Source organism: Triticum aestivum, chromosome 7B (assembly GCF_018294505.1).
Source record: "Triticum aestivum cultivar Chinese Spring chromosome 7B, IWGSC CS RefSeq v2.1, whole genome shotgun sequence".
NCBI classification, from domain to species: Eukaryota; Viridiplantae; Streptophyta; class Magnoliopsida; order Poales; family Poaceae; genus Triticum; species Triticum aestivum.
In genome coordinates this window covers 599,199,521-599,212,183 of record NC_057813.1, presented here as the reverse complement: position 1 = coordinate 599,212,183, position 12,663 = coordinate 599,199,521, and the positions used below count along the sequence as shown (strand labels likewise).

General features: G+C 44.5%; 1 protein-coding gene across 1 annotated transcript; it reads left to right on the top strand.

The window, feature by feature from the left end:
• Positions 1-741: 741 nt before the first annotated feature.
• LOC123161876 (alpha-soluble NSF attachment protein-like) lies at positions 742-1,680 on the top strand. Its single transcript, XM_044579692.1, has one exon. It carries the CDS (start codon positions 799-801, stop codon positions 1,678-1,680), a length of 882 nt encoding a protein of 293 aa, XP_044435627.1. The 5' UTR covers positions 742-798.
• Positions 1,681-12,663: the final 10,983 nt, after the last annotated feature.

The window sequence follows — 12,663 nt, the reverse complement described above, 5'->3', positions numbered from 1 at the left end:
GGCGGCCCTGCGCCTGCACCGGCGAGAGGCAGGAACCCTAGCCTTTGTTTTAAGATTCTTTTTAACCCAGCCGCATAAGTTGTGTCCTAATTATTTCACATCTAAGTGGCCCAATCAAAGTAGGAAGGAAAAGAAAAAAGATAAAAGAAAATGTTTGCTCGAATCTCCGTGTAAAATTAATGACAAAGGACTTAGATGTGCTTTAGCAAAACTGTAATAATGTTTAAAAAGTTCAGATTTACATGGCGAAATATCTTTTTTTTTGTGCATCAAAATATCTCCATCGAAGCTGTAGTATTAGCAATTCGTACGTGCGCGAACCAACCGGTGGTTGGATGGTTAGAGGGACTGTGGTATCCCCAATTCACTAGGGTTTAAATCCTGATGCTCGCATTTATTTCTGGATTTATTTTAGGATTTCCGACGATGCGCATTCAGTGGGAGGAGATGTTCCCGTCGACGACGAGGCGCCTACGGTGACTTCATAAATCTCAAGATGATATGCCGGCTCAGTCTTTCGGAGGTGCTCATAGGGGTAGGGTGTGCGTGTATGCCTTTATAAGGATGAGTGTATGCGCGTGTATATGAGCGTTTGTGTCTGTACTGATGTTTGAAAAAAAAAAGCAATTCGTACATGGCACGACTTTATTGCCGTGTCAGATCACGGATGCCGGAGATAGGTTGTTGAAGCAACCTCTATATTGTATACAGTACATAAAGAGATCGATATACAAGTTCAAAAAACAAAAAAGAGATCAACATCCGCCGCCGACACAAGCCAACGGAGCAGCGGTAGCGATGGGAGAGGGAGACCACGAGGCGCACGGGGACGACATGGAGAGGAAGGCGGACAAGAAGCTCTCCGGCTGGGGGCTCTTCGGCTCCCAGTACGACGCCGCCGCCGATCTCTACTACGGGGCCGCAACCTTCTTCAAGCTCGCAAAGAGCTGGAGCAGAGCCGCATCCGTGTACACCAAGATCGCCAACTGCCATCTGAAGCTCGATAGCAAGGACGAAGCCGCCTCGGCCTATGCGGACGCCGCAAACTGCTACAAGAAGTTCTCGCCCCATGAAGCCGCGCGAGCGCTGGACCAGGCCGTCGTTCTCTTCCTGGAAGTCCGCAGGCTGGCCATGGCCGCAAGATACTGCAGGGACGCTGGTGTGATATATCAGCAAGAAAAGGATCTGGCGATGGCTTCAGATTACCTAGAGAGGGCCGCCGATCTGTTCGACGACGAGGGGCAGACGTGTCAGTCGAACGCCATCAAGCATGAAATCGCGGAGATCGCCGCGAAGCTGGGGCGGTACCCGAAGGCAGCCGAGATTTTTGAAGAGATTGCTCGTCAATCAATCAAGAGCAAGCTGCTGAAGTATAGCGTGAGAGCCGTCCTCCTCAATGCAGGCATCTGCCAGCTATGCATAGCCGATGGTGTCGCTATGCAAAAGTCGTTTGCGCGGTACCAGGAAATCGATCCGACTTTCTGGGGAACTCGTGAACACAAACTTTTAGCTGATCTTGCTGCATCAATGGACTACGGAGATGTCGCCAGATTTACCGATGCCGTCAGGGAATTCGACGTCGTGACACGTGTGGATCCTTGGAGAACGATACTGCTGCTGAGGGCAAAGGATGAGCTGGAGAAACAGGAGAATGACGACGATGAGGATGATCTAACCTAATTAAGCCTTGTTGTAAAGATTGTTTCATGCGTCAATATGGTTTGATTTATGCCTCTATTTCATCTTGGAGGTCCATATGATTGGACATAATGAGATCAACTGTGTGGTTGTATTGAACTTCGTTTATAAGTATATCATATTGGGTGTAAAAAAACATGAGGAAATATATATGTTGGACTAATTCTGTTGGACCCTAACACTTGTAGTATTGTAACATATTGTACCATGTGCGTGCTACAGTATGATGTGTGATTTTTTTTCATTAATTGTTGGTATTGACTTTCTATGATGTACACCTTGATGATACTTTGCATGCATCATTACGATGCAGAGGCCGGAGATACACCTCCATTTCCAAAAAAAAAACACTTTGATGATATTCCTTGTTATCCTTAGGACAGCGTGGCGACGTATGGGGCTTTCAGCATGGTTATTAGCCAAAAGGCAAGCTTAACCAATTCAGGGATGTTGTGCTACCCCGTAGAGGATATCGAGGCGATTCATGCATGCCAACTACTCCTACCATCAAGGACGACACCATCCCCATGACCCTGCAGACCTTTAGGGTTTTGGAGAAATTGATGGGGGAGCAGCGTTGAATTGCCCACAACCGTCGTTTTAGGGAAGATCACTATAATAATAGAGGTGGTTGCCCTGGCCGTCGAGGCCATGGGTGCAATTCATCTGGCCAGGTTGGTTGAGAAACTCCCGAGGAACCTAATTCTTCTCAGGTAATATGTTCGTATATTTTATTTACTTCACAATGACCGTGAACTTTTAATTAAAGAACCAAGGGACAATCAACGAATAATGCTACATCTACGGACGGCACTTATGTAACCTACGTAATTTGCTAAAATGCTAATCAAACTGCCCCATTATTTCAAGGGTGGGCCCGTGTCCCCAACTAATGACAAATTAAAAACTGCCAAATCATCAATTACGTAAGGTATATAAGAATCTCTACGTAGGTGTAGCGTTACTCGACAATCAGGGGCGGAGCCAGGATTTGAGCATGGGGGGGGAGGGGGGGGGGCAAAGAGACAACGCTCGCCACGATGCTACATGTTTATATTTTGTCTAGCATATATATAAAGTTATAAACACAGTGATGTACGCATGTTCAAGAATTACCAATGTATATCTAGCTCTAGTACACCTACACCATGTGTAGGGTTTAAGAATTGAAGCAAGTCCTTAGAAAGGGAACAAATTATTTTTTTTCACTTCATTTTTCCAATAGAAATTATAGCTAATATAAGGCAAAAGATTAATTAGATTCGTATTTGTCATATGATCACATGCATTACCACATCAGACAAAGCAGATTTACCCAAGTGTATATACATTGAAAAGTTTTTTGCAGGGAATATACCTTGAGAATTTGATCTGCGACAATTTCACTGGACATGTGTGATTAATCCACCAAGCGCAATCGGCAGCAACCTTCGGAGGACTTAGGAGTACCCAGATTTTATAAACAAGGAGCGGAGGAGGTGCCAACGTTTGTAATTTGAATCTGGTCGAGAGAAATCGCAACCGCAAGGCAAGGGCAGCAGGATGGCAGCACTAATCATGGGAGATTTGTTTGAGATAAGCTACATATACTCACGGAAGATGAGGAGGGCATTTTTGACGGTAAAGACTAGGAGGGCTTGATTGGGCTTTGGTATGGGCCTTTCTATTGTTGTAGAGATTACGTTTGAGGATTAGGGGGGGGCCAATATGTGAGCTGTTACGGGAATTACTCGATCGATCGGCAGGGGGGCAGGCCCCTGCTCGCCCCCCCTTGGCTCCGCCACTGTCGACAATCAACCATACGTGGATAGGAGCAGTACTTATCATCCATGCATGTGCGTGAACTGGAACTGCTAGAACCAAAGTTTGCACATGAATTTGGGACAGTTATGGACTTCTAGCTCCTGTGTACTCATTGTATACCAGGGAAACGCTAATATTTCATTGTTGTGCATGTCATAGCATATAGCATGTCTTAGCTAGCACAAGAAGCAAGCCCGTTTGCAACTTGGCATGCATTAGTTCATCCCCTGACGCTTATTACCACTCCAACGTGTGCATATACATTTTTCCTCGTTAATTCAGTGGTATTATCGTTTTTTATCAATCCTCACCTTGTTCACATGTATCATCCACTTCGTACAGGGTAACAACAGTGGAATTGGAGCTGCAAGAGTGCTACCCCCAGCCAAACCAGAGGATCTAAAAGATGACAAGACAAGCAATGGTGAGTCAACTATTTGGTGCCACATATGACACCCAAGCTAAACTTATTGACTCGATCCCTCTCCACTCGAAGCATCACGTGGATAGACTGAAGGAGATCATATCATCAACACTCACACATATAGGCCTAGAGAGAAGCCCAGAAATTCTTATAACAGACATCTGCATCACATACTCGGTATGTTTGGTTTCTACTGTGCTTATAGCATTGACAAGGTCTATCTAACATCATATTAGCACTTTGGATGATCTGAACGTTGAACCTAGCAGTGGCAAGGACTAACACACGATTCTTTCTTAGCAACCCATGGTCAGCTGGGTCCCTCTAGATGGAGACATACCCACTTTTCCAACAGTCACCTTAAAGGAGGAACCCATTCCCCTCGCAATAAAGGAGGAACCCATTCCCCTCGCAAAAAAGGAGGAACCCATTCACCGCCCAATGGAAGCACATATGAGTACATGAGCTCCCCAACTTAAGGCTGGGGTATTTCAGCCCGAGAAATTGTTGATGTGGATTCACACATTATTGGTTTCCAGGCTTAAATAGTAGCTTTTTGAAAGTGCGTTATATCGACTAGAGGGGGGATGAATAGGCGATTTTTATGGATTCTTCACTGAGGAATTTGCTGGTGAGGAAATTCCTAACTGAAGAACTACTTGCAGCGGAATAAGTATTTAGAAGTAAACATAACAGAACACAAGCATAGTCATTATAATGAAATGAAGACAAGCACAGAGTACAGAAAGCGTAAACACAAGATAACACAAGAAAGAAGACGGACAGACTGAAGAAATTGAATTGAGGAAATTGAGAAAGTCTCCAGTCAAAGTCTTCAAACAGATATGAACAGGCACACAACAACAGACATGAGGAAATGAAAGAGTTGAGAAAATAGAACCAGTAAGCTCAGTGAAGACAATGATTTGGTAGACTAGTTCCAACTGCTGTCTCAGTTGTACAACTAGTTGGAGCGGCTGAGTATTTAAACTCGAGGACACCCAGTCCCGGACACACAGTCCTCACCGTATTCTCCTTGAGCTAAGGTCACACAGACCTCGCCCAATCACTCGTGGTAAGTCTTCAGGTGACTTCCGAACCTTCACAAACTCGGTCACTCGACGGTCCACAATTCCTCTTGGATGCTCTAGACCTTGACGCCTAACCGCCTGGAAGAAGCACAGTCTTCAAAGGAAACAAGTGTCGGATCCACGCAGGATCAATCTCTTCAGTGATGCTCAATCACTTTGGGTGTGTAGGTGTTGGGTTTGGGTTTTCCTCACTTGATGATTTTCAATCAAAGTCCTCGGAAGATGGGATGCTCTCAAATGACAAGTGTCAGTTTCTATCGGAGCATTCAACCAGCTAGTGGTTGAAGGGGGTGGCTATTTATAGCCTAGGGAGCAGCCCAACATGATAAGACATAAATGCCCTTGTCTGATATGACCGTTAGGTGGGTAGATATTTTGGAACAACTGGCGCATAGCACAGCAACGGTCGGAATTTTGACTATCAAAATCCTCAGGGCTATCATGTTCCTCACTGTGTTGGCAATTCGCACTGGCGAATTCCTAACTCCTCAGTCAGAACAAATTCCTCAGAGACCAGAAGAACCTCGTCTCTGTCACTGAAGAATATGACTGAACTGTATGAGATTTCCAATGGCTTCACTCGAAGGGATTGGTAGGTGTAGGATTTTGAGTTGAGCATCACATGGAAATTTTTCCTTAGTATTTCCTCGACCCCCTTTAACAGTACGGTGTTTCCTATGACTTAAGAAAAGAGAAAATGAAACTACGAAAACAAAAGTCTTCACGCTTCATGTTCCTCGAATGATTGCCAAGTCTTCAGGGTCACACCAATTTCTTCACTTTCTAAGTCTTCAGAAAGTCTTCAGAAATCTAAAGTCTTTAGTTGAAGAACTTTATTTTAGGGGTCGACTTTCTCTGTAAATATCAAACTCCTCATAGACTTATAGACCTGTGTACACTCACAAACGCATTAGTCCCTTAACCTATAAGTCTTCAATACACCAAAATCACTAAGGGGCACTAGATGCACTTACAATCTCCCCCCTTTTGGTGATTGATGACAATATAGGTTAAGTTTTCAACGGGGATAAATATATGAAGTGTAGATACTGATGTTGAGGAATTTGATTGTAAGATATAGAAGAACTCCCCCTGAAGATGTGCATAGTGAGGAATTTTCTTTTGAAGCAATGCACACTTGAAGAGTATAATCATGGAGATCTCCCCCTATATCTTGTAATTCATACACGTATTTGACATATAATATGAAGAATTTTGAAATGCATGATGAAATATGGTGACTGATGTAATTCAACATGCGTGCATTGACATTAATGAGGAATAAGCATGCAGAAGAACATAGCAAAAGTATCAGGCCACCATAGAGTTTAAGATTACAACTCGGTCCAGTAAAGTCATCAGAAGAACGAGAGTTGTAACTTAGTAAAAAAAACGCCCATATAGGATAGACCCGCTTGAAGACTAACTCAAATTTCTCCCCCTTTGTCATCGAATGACCAAAAGGGTTGAAACTAAGGACTAATGCCCCTGAACAATATCATGATGATGGAGGAGCGTCGGCGTTGTCAGGGTCTTGAGTCATTGTAGGGCCTGCTGCAGTGTCGTCCAAGTCTTCATGCTCGTCCGTGGTGCGCGATGAAGAATATGAGCTGGCCACCAAGGAAGGAACCTTGACCTTCTTGTATTTCTTCGGTGGAGGAGCAGACCAGTCGAAGTCTTCCTTCAAGCCCATTTGCTTCAGATCTTCTTCACCATATAGATGTGACAGAATAGCCCAGGTGCGATCAAAAACTTCATGGAGGTAGTAATGGTTTTTCTTCACTTCATTATGTGTAGAGATCATGTTGTGAAGAATAGAGCCAAACTGACGCTTAACCCACTTGTGTTTTGGATCCACCTTCTGGTGAAGACTTATAAGCAGTTCACGGTCAGTCATCACACGAGGAGCAGTAGCTTGAGGACTTGTCTTGGCAGCATTGGCAGCAGAATCATGAGTGGCAGAGTCATCATTGGTGGAATAAGATGCAGCTTTGCGGAACTGACCATCCAATGGACGAATGCCTTCATCGATAACGGCTGGTGACTTGCCCTTCTCATCAAATGAGGGAATTGTCCGCTTGAGGACTTCAATAGGGGGAAAGTAGCTGAGGTGATTCTGAAAATCAGCCTTGTACTTGAGTGAAGACCTTGTTCTGAGGAATCTCATGATCTACGGCGCGTAAGGCTTCAGCTCAAATGGTGAAAGTGCAACATTTGCCAGGGTCCTCATAAAGAAATCATGATAGTTTATGGGGATGCCATGCATGATGTTGAAAAGCATATTCTTCATCATTCCGATAATTTCTTCATCAGATGAGTCATGGACTTTGATGGGACTCATGGTCTTCGTCAGAATGCGGTAGATGGTTCTTGGCACATAGAGCAATTCCTTCACGAGGAATTTGGTCCTGGGAGCTTGACCCGGCTTCAGCGGCTTCATGAGCACTTGCATATAGTGAGCAGTGAGTTCAGGCTCATCGTACAGACAATGAGCACCGTCAGGTGGAGGACTGATTGGCAAGGCACGAAGCAATTCAGAGGCTGGTGCCTTGTAATGAGTGTTTTCAGTCATCCAGTCCAACACCCACGAGTTGACGTCAGCAGCATCACCTGTGATATGCAGAGTTGCGTAGAAATGAAGAATGAGCTCTTAATTCCAATCAACTATGTTAGAGCAGAAGTTGAGCAAGCCTGCATCATGAAGCATACTGGGGACTTGAGAGAAGCAAGGCATTGATTCCATGTCCACATGAGGGATATGCTTGTGATCGAAGACTTTGTCCTTGTTGAAAAGCAGTGAGGAATAGAAGTTGGCTTGGCTGGCAGTCCAGAAACACTTCCTTCTAAGACGAGCATTGTCATAGGGGTTGAATTCAGTGAAGAACACGTGCTCGCCGAAGAAATCATCAGCCTTGAATTTTTGCTTCTTTGAGAAAGGATCCTTTGGCTTGGGCTGAGGAGTGGCAGTCAATTGCATCACCACCTCAGGAATCGCAATCTCAGGTTCCTCAGGCTGAGGAATTTCAGGCTCTTCTGCAGCTTCAGCCTAGGTCTTCAATTCTTCATTGACAATTTCTTCAGCACTAGTGGCTGGAATTTCTTCATGAACACTTGGGGTTGCATGAGGTTCTTCAGATCCCATTTGTACTTCAGTGGCAGCAGGGGACTGAGGAATTGCTTGGAGTGGAGTGAGCATTGGTGAGTTGGAGTGCTGACTGTCCCAAAATTCATCGTTGAGCACAGGAGTGGTATAGCCAATGTCCACATCCTCATCTTCTATTTCTTCAACACCTGCCTCTTCAGCAGTGAACTAAGGCATAGGTGAGGAATTGACTGGAGTTGAAGGGATTTCATCCACTTCAATTTCTTCATCCAACTGCTCTATCGAAGCAGCAGAAGGAGTTTCTTCATCGGATTCATTGGGAATCACATAATCTTCATCAAACGGAACAAGATCCTTTGATGGCATGGAGGATACTGGAATGGCATCAATTGGGTTGTCAATTGAGCTAGTTAGTGGCTTCATCTTCTTCGGAGCTGAAGAATTTGATGAAGTTGATGCCTTCCTTTTCTTCACGGCTACACGCTCTGCAGCCTTGGTCTTCATCGCATCTGATGCAGATGGAAGGATCAGAGTTGGTGTAGGCACAGGAGGTGCAGAGGACTTTGGTTCATTTTCCTCAGGCGCAACTGATGAAGTTGCCCTGACTTTTTCACTCTCTTCAGGCGCACCACTAGTGGATGTCTGGCAATATCTTCAGCGGCTAGAATGGAGTCATCAGCACTGGCACTCTCAGTTTCTTCAGCAGCCTGATTGTCATCAGCGGTGCTGGCATGTTCTTCAGTAGGCTGAGCAGATGCTTCAGCCTGAGTAACTTCAACGTGCACAGGAGGAGGAGCACTTGAAGTGAATTTCTTTGTCAGATTGACGAACCACACCTTGGCGCCCTTCCAATCAGCATGGTAGCGATAAAATTCATCACTCAGTTGCTTGATTTCAACTTGCAAAGCAAGGAGCTGATCAGGAGTGAGAGTGAGGACATTGTCCTTGAGGTAGCGCTGTTTCTTGTACTGCGCTTTCTTCAAACTTCTGCCTTGTTCAAATTTCCACTTTTCTTCCTCAATGAAGGAAGTCAGGACATGACTCTGACCAGGAGTGAGGTTCATCTTCAGCAAAGGCGTGTTAGGGTCCTTATGCCATAGGTCAATGTAGTCGAGGATCAACTTTGGATCCAACATCAGTGGCACATTGCTGCCTTTGGATCTAGTGGCCCTGGCTTGCCTGTCTTTGATGATTTCGGCAAGTTCTTCATCATCAGCCTCATCATCATCAGAGGGAACTTGGAAGGCGACCTGCTTCTTATGAGGACTTGGTCAAATGCCTCGTCTAGTAGTGGCCTTTTTCTTCAGCAGAGAGGGACCAGTTGAGGAATTTCGAGCAGCTGATGAGCTTGCAGATGCTCCTGAGGCAATTGAGAAGCCTTGAGTCCTTTGGCACGAGGCGAGATGCACAGGTGTCGAGGATTTGGTCGGAGTAGCTGAAGACTTTGAAGGAGGAGCTGAGGACTTTGAAGGAGCAGTATGAGGAATTTGCCGTGAGGGCCTTGAAGAATCTGGCCTTGAGGGCATAGCAGAGGAGCTTGGCCATGAGGGCATTGAAGGAGAAGCACTGGACTTATGCACAGGCTTCTTATGCATTTCCTTCTTTGGCTGACTAGCAGAGGCCTCAGCAGAGGCAGCAGCAGCAGCATAGTCTGCGTTGAATTTATTCACTGCTTCCTTTGCTTGCTTGGCCAATTTGGCCTGGCGCTTTGCCTCATCAGCATAGTCCTCACCGCGCTTGAGGCTGGTGGGATCTGCCTCTTGGCCTGGTGCCAATGGAAGTCTTGAGCATGGAGGGTTCAACGCGAATTTCTTCAAATACTTGGGAGTAACATACTTGTACTCCCTCCATTCTCATGCCCATCTCCTCTCTATCTGTTGTATGCGCACCTTGCACTGATTCTTGTCCTCCTTGCCAAACTTGGCTTCATTAGGAGTGCAGTATCCAGCATAAATGTCCTCAGGGATTTCAAACGCAGTATTGACCTCAGGCCTCTTTCCTCCCTTCTGTGGCTTCTTGTCAGCCATTTTCTTCAGCTGAGGAATATGAACAACTGAAGTTTCTGAAGAGGTGTGCAACTTTTCTTCGAGGTACGCTGCAAATGAGTTAAGTTGATGAGAACCTAGTGATTCAGCAGTGGACATTTGTACCTGTGAACAGAGTATAGTTGCGAGGAATTTGGAGAGATTATATGCGTTCTCAGAAGGTTTTTCAAAAATGAATAGGTTTTGAGGAATTTGACTAGATGAGTCTTGAGGAATTTCACTAAGCGTTCTTTGTTTTAGGTTCCAGAGTTGTATAGATTGAAAATCCACACAATTGAGGAATCTTGAAGAAAATAATAGCTTAGAGAAACAAATCAAGAGCTGATAACATGTGAGGTGTTCATGTGTGTGAAGATTTGAAGAATAAACACTTTTGAAGATTTTCAAGAAAACTTGAGAATCAAAGAGGGCAGTAAAAGTAACTTTTAATTACCCAAAGTGAAGAACTCGACGAACTGGGAAGAGTAGATGTGAAGTTCGTCGGGTCAGATCTTCCACGCCCTAACTCGGCAGAGGAAGACGGCTACGGCGGCGGAGGAGTGAAGAAATCCGCAACCGGCGCGAGTATGACGGTGACGAGGTCGAGGCGGTGAAGCTCTTCCTCACCGGCGATGATGAAGTAGCAGCGGCGCTAGGGTTTCGGGAAGCTCGAGCGGGAGAGATCGCGAGCAAGGTGAAAGTGAAGTGAGGAAGAGACATGGGTATTTATATAGGGAGTGAAAAACTATTCACCCGAGGAAATCGGACGAACATGCCCCTGGCCCTTCTCATTCGTGTGACATGTGTCACCCACATACTGAGAGGTGGCGATCGTGTAGGGTCATGGGTGCATAGATAAGTATTGTCATGAGAAGTGGAACGGTTTGAGCAGCAAAGCCGAAAATTTAGATAAGATAAGTTTAAAAATTTCGTTCGCAATTTCTTCAGCTGTCAAGGACACAGTGAAGATTTTGAACGAGTTTCAATTAGAACGCACATGAAGAATTTGTGCATAGACTGGGTTGAGTTTAGCATAGAAGGGAAGGGTCCAATCACATTCACTTAGCAGAAGAAAACAACTTGAAGAATTAGCAACAAGTGAATGCTGTAGAAGACATAAAACTCATATATATATATATATATATATATATATATATATATATATATATATATATATATACCAATGAAGAACAACACCGGAAAAGAGTGAAGACAATGCAAAGTTGAAGAATTTGAAAAACTGAGGAATTTCAAAAATGAAGAAAAACTTAATTGAAAATTTCCAACTTTGGGTGGTGGCGTAACCCACCGCATAAGAAAGCTGATTTCAGACACCGCATACAATTGTCGTAGGGCTCTGAGAATCAATTTCTACATTAATTTCTTCACACTTAGAGGGTTAGTCTTCATTGATTGAAGAAAAATGTTACTTCGTGTGTTGCGCATCTAAGTCATCAAGTCAGCATAAGTGTTAGGATGTGTGTCCATTTCAGAGAACATTCGAAGATTCTAGGATATTTAGCTCACACCACAACTTGCTAAATCTCTTCTCATCCAAGGGCTTAGTGAAGATATCGGTCGGTTGATCTTCAGTGCTAACGTGGTCGATGGAGATGTCGCCCTTCAACACATGATCACGAAGAAAATGATGACGAATCTGGATGTGCTTGGTCTTCGAGTGCTGAACTGGGTTATGAGCAATCTTGATAGCACTCTCATTGTCATAGTAGAGAGGCACATTTTTCACGTTGACGCCATAGTCCCTGAGTGTTTGCTTCATCCATAGTAGTTGAGCATAGCACGATCCAGCAGCAATGTACTCAGCTTCTGCAGTGGAGAGTGATACGCAGTTCTGTTTCTTCGAGGACCAACAAACCAAGGATCGTCCGAGGAAATGACATGTGCCTGATGTTGACTTGCGGTCCACGCGATCGCTAGCATAGTCAGAGTCTGAAGATCCAATGAGATCAAAAGAAGAGCCCTTGGGATACCATAATCCAAGTGTTGGTGTGTGAGCTAAGTATCGAAGAATATGCTTCACAACCTTATGGTGTGATTCCTTCGGTGTAGCTTGAAATCGGGCACACATGCAAACACTAAGCATAATATACGGCCTAGATGCACATAGGTACAGTAAAGAGCCAATCATGGAGCGGTATACCTTTTCATCGAAGTCTTGACCATTTTCATCAGTGTACAGATGGCCATTTGTGGGCATTGGAATTTTGACCCCTTTGCAATCTTGCATGCCGAATTTCCTCAATACATCCTTGAGGTATTTCTCCTGAGATATGAATATGCCATTGCGCTATTGACGAATTTGAAGACCTAAAAAGAACTTCAATTCTCCCATCATAGACATTTGATATTCTTCACTCATCATATAGGCAAATTCATCACTATATCGTTGGCCAGTACAACCAAAAATGATATCATCAACATATATTTGGCACACGAACAATTCATCATCATAAGACTTGGTGAAAAGAGTTGGGTCGAGTGAACCGGGTTTGAAGCCTT